We start from the raw sequence: 18334 nt of genomic DNA, 5'->3' as shown, positions 1-18334 counted from the left end.
CAGTTAGTCGTTTTGCGGTTTCACAAATGAGTTCCTTCAGAACTCTTCAGTGAATCCCATCTGGTCCTGGTGATGTTTTACTGTCCCATTATCAAGTTGTTCCAGAACGTCCTCTACTGACACCTCAGTCAGGGACAGTTTTTCAGATTTGTCACCTAAAAAGAATGGCTTAGGTGTGGGAATCTCCCTCACATCCTCTGCAGTGAAGACCGATGCAAAGAATTAATGTTGTTTCTCTGCAATGACCTTGTCTTCCTCGAGTGCTCCGTTAGCACCTCGATCATCCTCTGGCACCACTGATTGATTGGCAGCCTTCCTGCTTCTGATGTACTTTAAAAAAAAAATCTGTTAGTTTTTGAGTCTTTGGCTCCTTGCTCGTCACATTCTTTTTTGGCCTGCCTAATTACACTTTTACACTGGACCTGTCAGGGTTTATGTTCCTTGCTAGGCTTTGATGTCCACTTTTTAAAATATGCCTTCTTGTCTCTAACTGCCTCTTTCACTTTGTTGTTTCGCCATGGTGGCATTTATTTTGGTCTTCTTACAATTTTTTTTTTATTTGGGGGTAGACATATTGTTTGAACCTCTGTTATGGTGTTTTTCCAAAAGTTTCCATGCAGCTTGCAGGCATTTCACTTGTGGGGTTTGTTTTATTTCCATTTAACTGACCTCCTCATTTTTGTGTAGTTGACCTTTTTGAAGTAAAATGCTACTGTGGTGGGTTTCTTGGGTATTTCCCCACTGTGAAGGTAAATTTAATTGCATTAGGGTCATTATTACCAATCAGTTCAGTTATATTCACCTCTTAGAGCAGATCCTGTGCTCCACTTAGAACTAAATCAAGAATTGCCTCTCCCCTTGTGGGGTCCAGAGCTAGCTGCTCCAAGAAGCAGTCATTAATGGCATCTAGAGATTTTACCTCTGCATCCCGTTGTGAGGTGACATGTTCCCAGTCAGTATGGGCATAGTTGAAATCCCCCGTTATTATTGGGTTTTCTGTTTTTGTAGCTTCTGTAATCTTCCCAGGTATTTCACAGTCACCATCACCATCTTAGTCATGTGGTCAGTAGTATATTCCTACTGCTACACTCTTCCTCTTCCAGCCTGGACTTTCTATCCATTGAGATGCTATGGTATTGTTTGATTTATTTAAGATTTTTACTGTGTTTGACTCTATGCTTTCTTTCATATAGTGCCATTCCCCCATCTGCTCAGTCATTCTCTATATTTTGTACTCTGGTATTACTGTGTCCCATTGATTATCGTTGTTCCACAAAGTTTCTGTTATGCCTATTATATCAATATCCTCATTTAATGCCAGGCACCCAAATTCACCCATTATATTATTTAGACTTCTTGCATTGATATACCAGCACTTATAAAATGTGTCAATATTTAGTTGTCTGCCTTCATGTGATGTAATTGAATGGGATTCTTTTTTATTTGACTCTTTCTCTTTCATTCCTACCTGTACTTTACCAACTTACTAGGATATAGAGTATCCCCTTTAATAAATCCACCCTCTCAAGGGATGTGTCTGTCCGAACCACACAGTCCTCCACACCTGTCGGCTTTCCCCCAGCCCTTAGTTTACAAATTATTCCCGGCTTTGGCTACTTCCCAACTCTCCAATCTATGTACCTTGGTTTGCTTGTCTGTAAAATGGGAATAATATTATTTCCTTATCTTTTATGGAGTGGACACGAAGTATTACTGACAACTTTGTGAAAGGGGTTGAAATCCTTCGAACAGATCCAGGGCTATCTTCCCTCTTCCCGTGCAAGTATCACAGAGTTCAAACGGCGGCCTAACCTCGCATCATTCAGACTGGCATAAATTTGTAATGGTGAGAGCAATTAACCATGGGAACAATTTACGCAGGGTCATGGGGGATTCTCCATCACTGACCATTTTTAAATCAAGATCGGATATTTTTCTAGAATTATTTCAGGGAAGTCTCTGGTCTGCGTCCTACAGAGGGTCAGACAAGATGATCGTAATGATCGCTTCTGGCCTTGGAATCTATAAATCTATGATCATGGCCCTGATGGGCCACTCTAGGGTGGACACCTGTCATTCAAACACAGAGGAGAGGTTTTTGATTCCTCAGCATTCCTTTTCGGAGAATAATGAACCAATCTCCTCTCCTGTTCTCTGCTCATTTTGTTCTGTTCTAACTGGGTGCCAGCCCGATGTGGGGCTCTGTAACTATTTGTGACAGGTGATGATGCTGTCTCAGCCACGTTCACTTCTCATCATCCCCAGCAAAGGCCTGTGACAAGCAGCAACGCGGACGGACAATGCTGCATCCTCATGAGGCCCTGCAGCGGCAAAGTTCCTGCCTGCCTTCCCTTGTAATCAGCTGGGTAAAATGTCAGCTAGCGACAGTGCAGGAGGGAGCCAGGGCCCTCCCTCTACCTCTCTCCTGAGGCATGTGAACACAAATCGCTTTAGATTAGTCCTGCATGAAAGGACATCTCTCTCACCCTCCCACTCGGTACCAATGAGACCTTCCCCTCCTTCTGCAATTGGCACAACCCTGAGCCCCTGCTAACTGCCCCGTCTCCCCATTTGTACAATGGATACTTTCCTCCTCCCTTGAGATCCAGGGACGAGTAGCTCATAGACCCATGGGGTTAGAAGGGACCATCTAGTCTAACCCCCTGCCAAGAAAATGCAGGATTTGTTGGGTCTAACCCATCCAGGACAGATGCCTCTCCAGCCTCCTTTGGAAAACCTCCAGCGAAGGAGCTTCCACAGCCTCCCGAGGGCATCTGCTCCATTGTCCAACTGTTCTTACAGTTAGGAAGTGTTTCCTGAGATTTAATCTAAATCTGCTGTGCTGTAGTTTGAACCCATCGCCTCTTGTCCTGCCCTCCATGGCAAGAGAGAACTTTTCTCCGTCATTTTCATGGCAGCCTTTCAAGTATTTGAGAACTGCTCTCACATCCCCCCTTAATCTCCTCTTTTCCAAACTAAACATGCCCTGTTCCTTCAGCCTTTGCTCATCTGTCTGCATTCCATCCCCTTGATCATCTTCGTCACTAGCCTCTGGATCCTTTCCAGTTTCTCCACCTCCTTTCTGTACATTGGTGACCAAAACTGGACACAGTTCTCCAGCTGAGGCCTAACCAGTGCCGGGTAGCGCCGGGCAAGTGTATTACTAGCCTCTTGCAGAGCATCTGGAGCTGGGGACAAGGCGTCCTGGGGAACTTCTTACTCTCCACTGCTGCTATCCAGGAAAAGCAGGTTCTTCAAGGAATACATCTAGTTTCAACTTCCAGAAAAAAGTATCCCCTCCTTGTTGGACCTGTTTTTCTGGAAGTTGAACAAGACAAATCCAGACAGGAAATAAGGTAAACATTTTTAACAGTGAGGGTAATTAATCATTGAACACCTTACCAAGGGTCGTGGGGGATTCTCCATCACTGGCATTTTTTCAATCAAGATTGGATGTTGTTCTAAAAGATCTGCTATAGGAATGATTGTAGGGACGTTCTCTGGCCTGGGTTATCCAGGAGGTGAGACTAGATGATCACAATGGTCCCTTCAGGCCTTGGAATGTGTGAATATGCAGTCCACTGAAGTCACAGGAAATGTACTTGCTGCCACCTAGGCTGAATTTAGTCCCTGGTCACATACATACACAAAGCTCTGGTGCATATTAGCATGCTGAGGCAAATTATGCTCTCAGATACATCAGTGTAAATCTGGAGTAACTCCAGTGAGGTCAGTGGAGTCACTCTGGATTCATAGATCAGTGTAGTCAGAAGCAGACCATGACTGATACTAATGAATCAGACAGAGTAAAAATCCACTTCAATAGCCTTGTCTGACCCTTCCATCCTTCTGGCCTTGGAATCTATGAAAGATGTAATAATCCTGGCCAAACGAGGCAGGGCAGAACCAGCCTTGCTGACATGCCTGGGTTTTCCAGGCCTTACAGGATTCATCTGTGCCAGGTCTTCTTTTCCTCTCCTGGAACAGCTGCCAAACAATGGGGCCTTGATCAGACAGGGATTTCTGCTGACCACTGAGGAGGATGGGGAAGTCTGGTCAGATGGGGTCTCACCTGGCAGTGAAAAAGTGAAGGCAGCATGTCAGTTGCAGATAAAATCCCCCAGCTGGTGCTCCTGGTACAGTAGGAGTGACTCTGACATGCCTCTTCTGCAGCTTTCTGGAGGATTCCTCCCACTCCTGGTTGTGCCCAGCATAGCAGGAAGGATGGGAGAACTTTGGTGACCTGAGGACAGGCTTTGGGCCCAAGTCTCCATCCACAGAAGTCGACAGCAAAACTCCCACTGACTTGAAAAAGGGTCAGTGAGCTAACAAATCCCAGAGCGGTCTCACTACGCCCACCATAAACTGCCCTGCGTGAAGCTGCGCAGTCACCTCACTTCTGGGACCAGCCAAGTGTAAACGGCTTCTCCTTGCACTGCCAGCAGGGGTAGTGCACAACTGATGCCTTGTATCTCACAGCGCCAATGGCCATTCCCTAGACAGCAGGAAAGAATTAGCAGACAGGAACTAGCGGCTGTTCCTGAGTCACAACAGATCCCTATACAGCTCAGCTAAGAAAAGGCATCTCCAGGTATCGGAGTCTCATGGGACCAATTTCCCCCATGACTGTCCTCTCAGCAGCCCTGTGGAGATCAATACATGGGGAGAAGGCTCTGGGTTTTACTAATATCAAACTCCTCTAACACCAGACACCCATAACAGAGGCTAGTTTAAGCTTATTAATAATGGCGCCAGAACAAAGACACAACGGTTTAGGCCTGGTTTGAAGTCCCTTTACTGGAGGTGTCAGGTTAAGGTGGCCATGTGTATTTCAATCCCCTACAATTCTTCCTGGGATTCTGGCTTCTCCTTCAGATGTTTCTTCTGGGGGCCCTAAAACACAAGTGAAATGGTGAGAAGAAGAGATCCCGTTGCCACAAGCTGATGAGTTCAAGATCCACATTACAAGCCTTCCCCACGTGTTACCTAGAGAGGCAGCAGGTGAGCTGGATGCTGTGGAATTTCTATTCATATGTGACCCCTTTTCCCTGCACAAGGCTTGCAACACTAGCTGTTCACTTCCATTCCCTGGCTGCTAACTCTCAGCTCTCCTCCTGAACGGCAGCAGCTGTGTAGCTATGGGCTCTAGAAATCCTCCTCCCCCTGGAGGAATAGGGGTAATGAATTGCCCATCCCCGAGCTAGCAGTTTGCTTAGCTGAGCAGCATGGAAAGCTGGCCCATGTGCTTCAAAGGCTGGTTTGCTCCTGAGCCCGGCAAATGGGCCTGGGGTGATGGGGAAGATTGAGTGGTAAAGTAATCATATTGATTACACTATTATAGAACCGTGACTGTGGCTGGATCGATGAGGTTGTGTCAGGAGAATTTCCTATACAATCCCCTGTTTCAGGAGGTTGCATATGACAACTCCTTCTGAGCAGAATTTTGGAGCAGAAGGGGTTTCTGGTTTGGGTTACCATCAAGGGGACAGAGTCTCAGCTGGTTAAATCAGCTGAGTCAATGGAGCTACACAGATTTACAGCAGCTGAGGACAGGGTTCCAGCTCTTCTAGTTTACAAGAGTGGGAGGAAATGGTGGTTTGTAGGACTATTGTTCTGCTTCTGCCCAGCAAAATGTTACTGAATTAAATTAAAATGCAGGGAAGGTTCTGGGTGCTCACTCCACAACAGGTGAAGTTCAGCTGCTTTAAGATAACGAGCTTAATAGAGCAGTCTTCATGTGGCCACTTAAGACTTAATCAGTGTCACCGTGCTGCCCCCCGGCCACTCAGAGCAGGGACAGAACTCACATCTTCCTGCTCCAAAAGCTCAGCCCTTGCACATGAGCAAAAGGAGAATCTCCAGCAGTGGTTAGTGCTGAAGCTACAGCCCTATGCATTAACCTCCAGCCATCCTGAGAGCGGTGTGAAGGGGTTTCCCAGCCAGTTCTTACCTGGAGAGAAGTTAAACACATGTGAAACTCACTAGTCTAGTCAGTCGGCCAGATCCAAACCTGGTTTAAATCAGCATAGCACTACTGGAGTCATGGAGCCATGCTGATTCACACCGGCTGTGGATCCAGTCCACTTCGTATCCAGTCAATTTCACTTTCAGATTGCTACCACAGCACAGGGTGGCGGGGTGGTGGGAGGCAAACTCTATAAAGGAATGTGTCTGTTCTTTTGTTTATAAGCCCGTTTCCGCTGGGATTTTTAAAAGGTACACGATTTGGGTACTGAAAAGCTTATTTACATAAAATCCCAAATATGAGGCCAAATCCGACCTGACCTTTTTCCTTTAAAAACATTATAAGTTTATGGCAATCCAACCAAATCAAAGAAATGTACAATTAGGAGTGAAAGACACCATATGTCCAACAAGGTGCTGCCAACTTAAGGGCTTGTTGAATGCATCCCACTGTGAGTGCAAACTGGCTGACTATATGGTACATGATTTGCTGGCTTTGGCTGGCTTGTATGACTCAACCATCATGTTCTCTCTTTAGCATTCTTTCTTGCAGCTGAACTGCCTTTTATGCAAAATGGTCCTGTTCATTCTTTATTTTTGGGGTCAGGCCCTCAGCTGGTGTTAATCCAAGTAGCTCCTTTGAAATCGATTGAGCTAGGTTAATTGACACCAGCTGAGAACCTGGCCCTTTGATTGAGAGAATTAACTCACCATGAAAGCTCTCTTCTCTTGAGCAGTCTGGAAGCAGCCATGGCCAAACTTGGAAGTGGTATCGATGAATTTCAGTTCGATGGGTTCCAGAGCCCGACGGCTGCTGTGCACCAGAAGGGACTGGAGAGGAAGTCACAACATTTTGTTTAACCAGCAATATGAAAGCATGCTTTGCTGTGGGTGGAGTTAAGACATTTCACGCACGTCCATTAGCCAGTCACTCCACCAAGAGTGGTTTCCTCGGAGACACACCCAGAGTAGCATGACTTTGAATGCCATTGCCTCTCAGTGCCCACTTGGAACTGAAAAGAAGTAGCTGAGTGTGTCAGATTATGTAAGGACCGCTTCCAATGAGTGGCAAATCACTTCCTAAGGGAGACAAGACTGACTGATCTGAAACTGGAAACAGTTATCAGCAAGAATGGCCTGGCAACACACCTCTCCGGGAAATGGGCCCCTGGAAAATCACGGCATGGCTCACAAAGTCAGCTCCTTCCATACGCGTGCACAGCCTCAGCACCCAATTTCAAAGGGGGGAGGAGTTTACCTTTCTGAGAGTGAGCACGCGTTTCTTAGTGCCCATGACGCAGCCCTTCAGCATCACGAAATCATTGTTGACTGCACCGTAGTGAGGAAATCCACCCTGTGGGAAAAGGCAGAGGTCGGGATTGCAGTGGTGAGATGTTTGCTAACAGATATGCATCAGCAAGTGACATTTGCTATAGCAAAGCAGGGTATTTATTATTTAATTATTAATCATCCTAATTATTAACTAACCATTAGTATGCTTTGTGTTTATCATACACAGTGCAGCCCGCCCGTGAGGTCTACAAATACCATTATCCTCATTTTACACGAGGGCAAGCTGTCACAGAGGATACAGCTGGCTGCAATTTTTTGTTCAAAGCCTTTATTTTAAAAACGGGAAATTGACTTTTTGGTCCAAATTGACATTTCCAACTTTGATGAGATTTTTCTGGGTTTTTGCTGACAAGCCAAAAGCCTTTAAGGCAAAAAATGCCAGCTGAAAACAATTGTTTCTTGCTATTTTTGGGGTGTGGAAAAGCAAAAACTCTGCAGCTTTTGGTAACTAAAAACAAAACAAAACAAAACCAAAAAAAAGGAAGAATATCAAAATCTGTGCGGCCAGAAAAAATATTTCCCAGCCAGCTTTTCCCCAACAGAAACCATAAGTGACTTGCCCCAGGCCACGTCTCTGGCCAGTGGCAGAGTCGGGAATGCAGGAGTCCCAGCTCCAGCCCCACCACTACTTATTTCTTTAGCCCTTTTACCAATGGCGTGATTGTCTTCTCGGTGACATCGTAGTTCGTCGCGGCGTTGTTCTTCACTATTTTCCCATCTTGAACGTGGATCCCGCGGCCAATACGGTAAATCTGGGTGAGAGCCCAGGTTGAAATGGAGTTAACAGCTTCAGGCCACAGTTGCAAACAAAGCATCACAAACTGAGCACAAAAAGCAGAGATGCCGGGTTGGGAGAAAACTCATAGGCTCATCTCAGATGTCGTCAGCAGGCAATGGCTAGAGCACATCCCCGCCCGCGGCACAGATAACTGCCTGGACGGCACCTAGTGCAGTGGGGTCATTCAGTGACACAGGCTCCTAGGCACTATGGTAGTAAAAATAATCAACACCACCACCACCAGACGAAGCCCTAAATTCCCTCCTGCCCTGAAATTATGTGCATGACAGAGAGATGGCTCAGGACAGGACAGGAGAGGGAAGGGGGCTCGAAAGAAGGAGAAGCCGCACTAGGCCCAAGGGAGGCGTCGCATCAGTGTCATACCTTCTTGTTGAGCTCCGTGCGATGGTGGTAGCCCTTCTGGCCAGCCCGGGCAATGGAGTAGCCCACGCGGGCTGGATGCCAGGCTCCAATGCAGGCGACTTTGCGTAAGCCTTTGTGAGTTTTCCTTGGGAGCTTCTTGGCATGCCAGCGGCTGGTCACCCCTAGGAAAGCAGGACAGGATGATGCTGTCAGAGGAGCCAAGGGGCATGGGTACTGGTGCTTCAGAGCCAGAAATCGGAGCGAGCATCTGTAGGGTTTGTCTTATGTTGCATCTCCAGTTATGAGAAGATGGTGGATCAGGTTGAGGCAAACAGCCATTTTCAGAATCGGGGGCCGACGGACGGAACTGTACTCGCTTTGCGTTAAACTGACTGGACTATGGTGTGTCCCCGTCCTCACACATGCACACACACTGGTTTTGTCAGCACTGAAATGACTTTTTGTCCTTATTTTGTTTACTTCAGATCTCGGCAAGCCAAGTGCCCTTAGGGCTCCCATGAGAACTAAGCCCATAACTAATGACAGGGCATTTTGAACCAGGTAAATGGAACCAAATCTGCTAAAAAGAGAACAGACGTATGGGTACAAATCCAGCGACTCTTTGGTGTCCTTCATGAAAGGAGTTGGGGGGCTCTCAGTCTGGCTGCTGCTCAGCCTACATCTCAAGGACAACCACCAATACCAGCACCGATTGTCCCCAGCGTTGGTCATCTTGGCTGTGAGGCCGAGGATGAAATGAGGGAATGAGAAATGAGCTCCCCTCTTGTCCTCTGGAAAGGACCCCCAGGACATGGGGGGATTGCCGTGTACAGTGTGGGGACACCCGCACTACCAGTGCCTGTGCTGTACCTGCTCTGGGAATAGGCATTTCACCAACACTAAAAACAATGTTTTAAAGAAATGTACAGTCAGAATAAACTGGAGTCTGTTCTCCTCTGGATGTCACACAAGGTGAAGCTTCTATGCATCAATATTAATTATTCACAATGATGCATGGATTCCTCACTGTGTTTAATTGTGAATCACTATTAATTAGATGAGGTCAAGAAGACATGCCTTGACCATGACAGATTAGTAAATAATTACTATTAGTAATAACACTAAGTACTCAGCACTCGTATGGCTTTTTCATCCATAGATCTTGAAGCACTTGCATAGCTGTCAGTGTCACTATCCCCATTTTACAGATGGAGAAACTGAGGCACAGAGGAGGCAAGCGACTGGCTCAGGGCCACAGAGTGAGTTGGTGTGAGCACTGGGATTATAATTTAGGTCTTCCAACTCCCAGTCCAGTGCTCACTCCACTAGAAAATGGCCTCCCTCAAGAGCATCAAGGAGGCCCGGAGCACAATGCCCTTGCAATGTGTAAGCACCCCTCTGCCCATCCTCCTCAGAGGATCCATGCCAAGCCCCACGGCAAAGGGCCCTCCCTCCCCCTGTACCTTTCATCCCGCGCCCCTTGGTCACCCCGATGACATCGATCATTTCATTCTGGCTGAAGACCGCGTGCACAGAGACCTGCTTCTCCAGCTTCTCGTGAGCCCAGTCCACCTTGTCGGCCACCGTCCCGCCGTTCAGCTGAATCTCCATCACATGGGCCTTCTTTTGACGTAGAGGGAGCAGCTTCATCTGCATTGGGCAGCGAGGGCCAAGAAATGACACCAGGCCTGTGGGTGTGAACGCGTTCCCGGGGCAATATCCCTGAGTGCTGGGAGGAGGAGGTAGGGCCTGCTTAGACCCAAGTGGGCTGTTTGCAGTTTAGTCTGCCTGAGTCTAGCTAATCTCTCTACCCAGGTGTACGTAAAGCACCCACTCACCGTGCTGTCTCCCCAGCAGCTAAGCCCTAGACATGGCATTTCAGGGTCTCTTGCTTTTATTATATCTCAGTATGGCTGCAGACTCCTGGCTGGGGACAGGGAGAAGAGCACTCACCCGTGGGGGGTCCTTTCGCCCTGGGAAAGAGAGCGGCAAGGAGATGGCACCTGGCTTTACTCTCCCACCAACCCCAGCCAGCCAGCAGCATGAACAGGACTCTGAGGGAGCTGCCTCCAGCCCCTGCAGTTTGGGGACAAGGCAGCCCGAGAGAGAGAGGATGGAACCAAGAGAGGCAGAATCCGAGAGGGTCCTCCACAAACTAAACCCTGACGGGGAAAAATAACCCATCAAGCCTTGGTGTGACTGATGCACATCCAATACACACACTCACTGAGCACATGCATGCACACACACTTGCTAAGCACACACACACCTTCACTAAACATCCATACCCATGTGGTTGCACAGATCTATATATGCATGCACACACAGCATATATGTACACACATACACTAAGCACACACACTAAGGACACTCACCCTCCCACATGTACACACACAGTCTCACTAAGCACACACAAAGCATACATGTGCACCCATGTGTACCCACACTCACTAAACTCAAACACACACACACACACACTTTCACTACGCACACATGCACACACACTCGCCAAGTGCAAACACACACATTCTCACTAAATGCACCAACACATGCACACCAGGCATGGGTGCACACGCACACACACACAGAGTGCAAGCGCGCACACACACACACACACACACACACACACACACACACACATACACACTCACCCAGCATGCCACCAGGCTATGTGGTGATTGGCACAAGCTGCATTTCTGAGGCATGAGTTATTACTAGTTCCTAGGGAGCAGGCCTTCCCCTTCCCCACCCACCGTGAGAAACACGTGTTCACCTCCTGACCACTCTGCTACTATTGCCAGCTGAGATGCTGTTTCATGCTTAACTGGAATCCCTGAGAACAAAACGCTAAGACATGGGACATGTGCACCCCTGACTCAGCACGGTGTGGCTAGGAACAGAGCGACGCCCACCTTCCGGGGACAGCTGGGCACAGACATGGAAACGGCTCTGCTAATAGCATTTACTGTGGAGCGCTGCAGAGAATCCTCTGAGCCCAAGGCTAGCTGGATGGATTTTAACAGGAGCTGATCTGTGGGAGCTGAGTGTGTCACTGAAGCTCACCAGCTGTGCAGCAGCTGCATGGATACAGCCACAGGGACAAATCCTCCCGCCCTGACTCACATGGGCAGTCCCACTGCCTCAAATGGGACTATGCAGAGGCGCACATGCAGCAGACTGGGGCCTAGTCCAGCAGCGTTTTGTGCTATTGGCCTGTATTTCCAGCTGATTACTCTGCACCGTGGGTGGCGTTCTCCTCTCCCCAGCCTCAGCAGGACTTGCCAGTCCCACCAATGCAGTTCAGATGGATGCAATCCCATGAACGGCCACGAGACCAGCCCTAGGCTCCCCAAGAAGATCCCCTCCTCACACAGTGCTAGGAGGCAGCGCTGCTGCGCTCCCGGCGACCTCATGTGGTGTCGCATCCCACTTTTCAAAATCAGCGGGTAGTGATGGCTGCAGTCCAGGCCTATCTGTGTCATGTGGCCAGACAACTTCAGCTCGCCACAGCAGTTCTAACAACCCGAACTAGCCCAAAGGGAGGCTTCAGTGCCCTTGGGCCAGCCCAGATCCTCCTGGGCTCTGCGGAGTTGAGAGCTCCCTGAGGATCCCAATTCAAATAGCCCCTGAGTATCCAGTAGCTCTGGCACCTGGCAAGTCCTTCCCTGCGGCCAGGCTCACAGGTTATTTTTACCCCATCACCTGACACCAGTTGCTAATTTGAGATGAGCCTTTGGTCTCTGCCAGGTGCCAGCATTACCCCGTTCACTGAGGAGCTTGGGACCAACGCCTGCTTCCTCCCAACGAACATGCGAGTGCCTCTGGCACTGCCCATTGTGAGCCCTGTGGCTTCTCCAGGGTCCCGAGCAGCAGCAAGGAGATGGAAAACCCCAGGCCCAACCCTTCCACAGCTGTCGGGGTGTCAGTGCCAGGCTCCTGGGCAAATCCCAGTGTAGAGACTTCCACTGTGCCCATTGGATTCCCTCTAGCACTTTCAAATGGACGAGGTTCCTCTTTGATAAGGGCTGCAACGGTCAGCATGCACCTCCTGCAGCGTGCACATATCGCATCTCCAGCGCCCACTAACCTGCCTGCCACTCCAATCCCCACACCAGTGACAAGAGGCCTCATCCCCCTCCCAGCTGACAAGACCCTCCATTCCGCCCCCAGCGATGAGAAGTGCCCCGATTCCCACTTGCTAGTTGCTCCCAGCTTCCAAGCCCTCGCCCCACTCAAACAAGCTATTGGGATCAAGCCCCACACCCTGTGTGAAGTTCTGACCTGAGTGTGGACGATGACTCGAATGACCTTGCAGTACTTCTTCATGGCCGCAAAATCCTTCTCTAGCTGTTTCTTCCCATCCTTGTCCTGCCACTTTTTGCAGTACTTGGTGAAGGCCTTCTTCTTGCTCTTGTGCCTAAGGGCAGGACTCTTTTAATTATGCTGGAGACTGGAATAATGAAGCACCGAATCTCAGAAACACAGTACAGCATGTGTGACAAGGTTGCTTAAGTGCTTAAGACATGCTATTGGAAGCATCATGCATCCATGGCTCATTGCACCAGGCTGAGGTGAGCAAATGCAATACACACAAGACCATTAGAGGGAGCTCAGAGGAGGAAATGGTGGAAGGACATTAATGGACCAACAGCACTTGCAGTTCTGGCAGCTTTTTTATAGAGAACTGAGTTGACGCCCACTGATTTACTCACTTAGTGAAGTCCAAATACAACAGCAAAAATAGAGCTAAATGGAAATGAGACAAACCAGTCTCTCTAGCGAAGATCAGGGACATTTTAGGGGTCAGATTTGAAGGCACGGCTACACAGCCATTACAGCCATAAGTCTGCTCAATTACAAAGACTCGAGCGATCACTTTCGCCACTGCGGCTCCAAGATTTGGGGAGTCAATCTCTACAATGGTGCAGAAGGGCCACGGGCTAGATTTTGCTTTAATCTGCACCCTCGTAAAACTGGAATTACTCTATTGACGTCAATGGAGTTACTTTGGTGAACGAATTACAATGGTGAGCAGAAACTTGCTTCAGATACGCAATGTATAATTGACCTGTGGAACTCACGGCCACATCACCGAGACAAATAACTCAGTACTATTATTATGTGAACCAGGAATTTGTGCGCACACATTTTTATTCACAGTAGCCAAAATGGTCGTGTCGTGCAGCTGTGCGCAATTAAACAGCTGCTGCATTTCACCCCCGAGTGAAGGATTCCAATGTGCAGACATTACGAAGAGCCTCTTGTGGCTAACGTGGGGGTGGAGAAAGGTGATGCTGTTACAATTGCCGGGAAACCCATGCGCCGAGAGATTCTTACCAGTTCTTGTAGAAGCGGCGTCTGCACTCATCGCTGAGGTGCTCAGCAAAAATGGTCCTGAAATTTCTCAGGCCCCTGGGAGTGTCTATGTATCCCACAAGCCCAACCACTACCAGAGGCGGGGTCTCCACTATTGTGACTGCTTCCACCTCTTCCCTCTTGGAAAGCTCTGAAATCAAACGGTGTAGCAGTGAAGTCAATGGAGCTGACTGTGCTCAGTGTCTCACAGGACCAGGTTCAGGGGAGCTGTGGGTGGCCAGTAATTCTCTTAATTAGATACTCAAGTTCCTGGTGCCCAATGCACCGTCAACTACACCCCGTCCCAGCAGAAGGCAGCTGTCAATTGGTGTCTCCGCCTTTTATAAAGGCGGATTAACTTAGAGCAGATGGGGATGCCAGTTGCACAGAACTGGAGACCCACCTTTGTCAACAGTACACAACTTCCCCACCTACCCCTGCCAGCTGTGCCGGTGACCTCATGATAGAAGGTAGGAATTGCATTGAGAACAACAGTTGCCAGATGATTTTTGGTCATTGGTGAACTGCCATTTCAAATCCAGGCTAGGTTAGATAGGAAGGGGCTCCATAACCCATTCCCATGAGCTATCCATCCCAGCTGGCCATAAGAGACTTTGCCCTCTATTCTTCCCTGGACTCGAACTAGCTGATTCAATCAAAGCCTCTTACTCATTCCTGGCCTGTGAACTTCTCGTAGGATGTGCGTCATGCCAGCTTTGTAGCCCAGAAAGGCTGTCAGGTGGACTGGCTTGCTGGGATCATCCTTGGGCCAGGTCTTCACCTTCCCGCGGTGACGCCGGCTTCTCTTATGAGGGAGGAAGCCCAAGTGGCCATGCCTCGGAGCTGAAAACTTGCGATGGGACTGGGGAAGGCAAGAAACAAAAAGGATTCAGTTTTACCTTCAAACCCAGAAGGCTATGAGCCTGAGCTAATGCTGACTGAAGACAATGGGAAGGAATCCTTGGACTTCAGTTACATCGGCTCCATGTATATTACAGATTTCAGGACAGCAGCTGGTTACATCAGGCCCATCTGCTATAAGATGTTTAGAAATAAAAAAGGAAATATATGAATTACAAAGGCCATGATGTATCTCACAGATGGATGGATAATCTCAAAATCTTTTCAGACCTGAGAGAGGAAATTCACAAATTATTTTTTCACCATTTCCAGTAACAGAGCGAAAGATCTCCCTAAAGGGACAGATTTTATTTAAGTTTATAAATGTAGCCCCCATCCTTTGCGTCAAAGCATTCAAGTCTCTGTGAAAACTGCTGACGAGGATTTGCTAAATAAAACATCTTGACTATAATTGTCCTTCTTTCTGCTAAGAGAAGTGCAATGTTTTCCAGATTTGCCCCACTTCGGCATTCATTATTATTCTTAATGTGTGCCAGGGCCACACATAGAGGGCCCAGTCAGGGTTTGCACAGCACTATATTCGGTGCTGCATAAACCCAGAGTGAAAGCTAGGCCCTGCCTTGATATCCGTACATTCTCATCCAGACAAGTCACAACCAATGGAGATAACTAACAATAGGAAAAAATGGGGGAGGGTGAACAAAGGAAACCATAATAAGAACATGCCACATATACAGGCCAAATATAATTATGAGAAAAGTCACAATCATGAACTCAACCTGGGCATAGCAACCACTATCACCTTGGAGGTAGTTGGACAAATTCCTACAATAGCAGCATAAAGTCGAGGTTAAGGGAATCAGTGCAACAGCAAAGGGGTAAATTTACACTCACTACAACTCCCTCTTGTTTATTGAGTAATTCCAGTACCAGATTTCCCTTTCTCCTAAACTTATTCTCCAACCCAAAGTGGAATTGATTGTTGATTTCAAGCCAGTTTCAAATGTGCTCGTTTAATCTGTTGAATGAATATCTCAAGCCCATTAAATGTTCTAACCTACAAGCTATAAGATATTAACATGGAACGTTACAGACCATGGGACGTCTTCAGCACAGGTCAGCAGCACAATGAGGCAGTCACCAAGTGCCTCTCCAGTCTAATACCGAAGATGTTTATCAGTCTGAAGACACAAATTTAGCTGCTGGCTTCATTCAACGCTATATTCATTTCATACTCAGCAAATCTGCCAGGGTCTGACTCTAACAACAGTTGTGATGTGGTAAAGGTCAGCTGCCAGTGTCTCAATTTACCACAGAAACAAACTGAACATGAATGGAGGGAATTACAATTGCTACCTACAGCACAATATATGAAGACAAAATTCTGCCCTCATTTACACCTAAGCAACCCCATCACGTCAAGCTACATAAGTACATGCCTAATTAACTACCTCCAGTGGTTTTTTTCTCGTGCATGCCTGCCCTGCTGGCAACTCCCCAAGGGCAGGGGCCTAGGCCAGGTATTCCCAAAGAGGATGTTATGATTGCTTTGTAACCCCAGGTCAGGGAAGAATTCCCCTCCTCTCAGTAGTGGGATTTCCTGTACTTAGCAGCACTATATTTAGAACTACTGTATCACTAAAGGACAGTCAACATACTCCAGGTATATACTGCTACATAAAATGGCCAAATCCTGAGCTCAGACCCCGATCCTGCAACAAGCTCCATGCAGGTGGATCCCTGAGCCCACGCAGAGCTCAACACAGGACTGGGGCTTTCAATTCATACTCAGGCCAAACTCATCCATTTCACTAGGTACGGACAGAGTAAGAATCTCAGGGTCCCCTCCCACCCACCAGCCCTGTATTGTCTCCTGTGCTCTGTTCAGCCCAAATGATGACAGCTTTCACCACTCCACTTTAGAGAGACTATTCCACACACAGTCAAACAGATCGCATGGCGGGGAAGCTTTTCCTCATATTTCTTTATCTCTTTCACCGTGCGATACTGACACAGTGTCTATTCAACAGCAGTAGCATTTCTTTAAGTGTTGATATTTCATTAGACCTATCCAGAGAGGACATAACTGGTGCATTGACCAGCATTGGTGGCGTGCTTTAGCTCAAGTAACTAGCTGTGCAGTAAGAAAGAGGTTAAAATCGATCAGTAAAAGTATAATTTAATAGCCCTTGTTTGTTTTTATTCACTTTAGTTACTTGGGATCTGGTTAGTCCTTTACTTCAGGTCTTCCATAGCCACACCGTCCTACCTATCTGGAGACTAATGGGATCTGACCAGATATAAAGAGTTAATATTGTCACCCATCTCTATGAAAATCAAGACTGTCCTGATTTTCAAATATTTTTCCTGGATCCAAAAACAGCAGCTCACAGAGTTCTCCAAAATATCCCATCTTTGAGCAGAAGTGGGGTGTGTGGAGGGGAAATATGCAAATACAATCCATTCTTTCTTGAAGGTCAGTACTATGTTGCGCTGGTACTTGCACTAAATGAAGCTTTTAAAAAGAGAGGAAAATTGGCTGTCTGATAGGATACCACCAAGCCTAGATTTTTTTCTCTTTTTTTACTAGCTTGGCTGAGGTTTGCATTTACGCAAAAACCAGTTAAAGCTTGACAGATGCCAGATCTTTTCATATCTCTATATTTAGCAATAAAAATAAAGCCCTGCCTGTGGACAAAAGGTGACAGGCATCATCACTAGATTGTTTTAATCCTTTAAAAACAGCCCCATGTCTCAGAACAAGTTAATGCTGCCACACTATCCAGCTAAAGCATTACTACAGGTAGCTGTGGGATTGTCCACTGTTAGTCTTCAAGGGCCTTATCCTGCCCCCTTTGAAACTAAAAGAATTTTGTCCTCGATTTCAACGACAGCACAATCCTTCCCCCTCCCAAAAGCTACAGAACCACTTAACCAGGGGCCTACCCTTTTTCTCTTTTGAAAAGGCGGCAGTATTACAACATGCAGGGCTGTGTGTTTCTGTGTTTCTGAACACAGCAGTGCACGCTGCTCCATGGGGTCGCGCAGGGTGCCCGTGTGGGAGTGCTACAAGAGGCGAGCCAGGCGGGTCAGCGCAGTGGACTGGGACTCAGGACTCCGGGGTTCCACTCCTGGCTCTCAGCGCAAGCAAAGCAGAAGCACAGCCCTGGACTCCCAGCAGCCACAGTCGGGTTCCCGAGCGTTTTCCTGCCTCTGGGACTGGGAGGCAGCCAGAGGGCGTGTGGTTTGTGCCGGGGGGGCTAATAGGGGGCAGGCTCCGGGGTCCCCTGGGGCTAGTGCTGCTGGCAGGAGCCCTGGGACCGACTCCCCAGCGTGGCAAAGCTCTATGCGAATGGTCGGACTGGGGGCTGGAGGGGAGGTACCAGGCTCGCGGGGGTGGGGGGCGGTTCGAGGCTGGGAAGGGGCTTCCAGGGGTACTGACCCGTTCCAGCCCGTCTGGATCCCGCTCGCGCCCCCTCCCCCGGGCCTGCAGGAGTCCCAGCCCTTGGGGGGTGCGGGGGGACACCATTTGCAGGGGGGCAGTTGCCCCTCAGCACACACTCCCCATTTTCCAGGCGCTATAATCACACACCCCGCGCTACGTGCTGACCGCCCCCGGGCGCAGGCTCCCGCCGGCGCCATTCCCCGACCGGAACTACA

At 48.3% G+C, this 18334-nt stretch overlaps 1 protein-coding gene across 4 annotated transcripts; it reads right to left on the bottom strand.

Moving 5' to 3' along the window:
- Nucleotides 1-4777: 4777 nt before the first annotated feature.
- Nucleotides 4778-18320, bottom strand: RPL3L (ribosomal protein L3 like). Of its 4 annotated transcripts, none has more exons than XM_050967281.1 (10): nt 15770-15868; nt 14483-14675; nt 13796-13964; nt 12740-12875; nt 9922-10108; nt 8480-8640; nt 7968-8069; nt 7223-7318; nt 6676-6795; nt 4778-4893 (listed from the first exon to the last, which is right to left on the bottom strand). In XM_050967281.1, the coding sequence occupies exons 1-10, from the start codon at nt 15770-15772 to the stop codon at nt 4840-4842; spliced, it is 1221 nt and encodes a 406-aa protein (XP_050823238.1). In that variant the 5' UTR covers nt 15773-15868; the 3' UTR covers nt 4778-4839. The 4 variants fall into 4 exon arrangements, with proteins under 4 accessions (XP_050823238.1, XP_050823239.1, XP_050823241.1 ...); XM_050967282.1 differs by lacking the exons at nt 4778-4893; nt 15770-15868 and adding exons at nt 5789-5950; nt 18267-18320; XM_050967284.1 differs by lacking the exons at nt 4778-4893; nt 15770-15868 and adding exons at nt 5789-5950; nt 18117-18140.
- Nucleotides 18321-18334: the final 14 nt, after the last annotated feature.

This window comes from Gopherus flavomarginatus, chromosome 9 (genome assembly GCF_025201925.1).
Source record: "Gopherus flavomarginatus isolate rGopFla2 chromosome 9, rGopFla2.mat.asm, whole genome shotgun sequence".
Classification (NCBI taxonomy): domain Eukaryota; kingdom Metazoa; phylum Chordata; order Testudines; family Testudinidae; genus Gopherus; species Gopherus flavomarginatus.
This window is presented reverse-complemented; position numbering and strand designations above follow the sequence as displayed.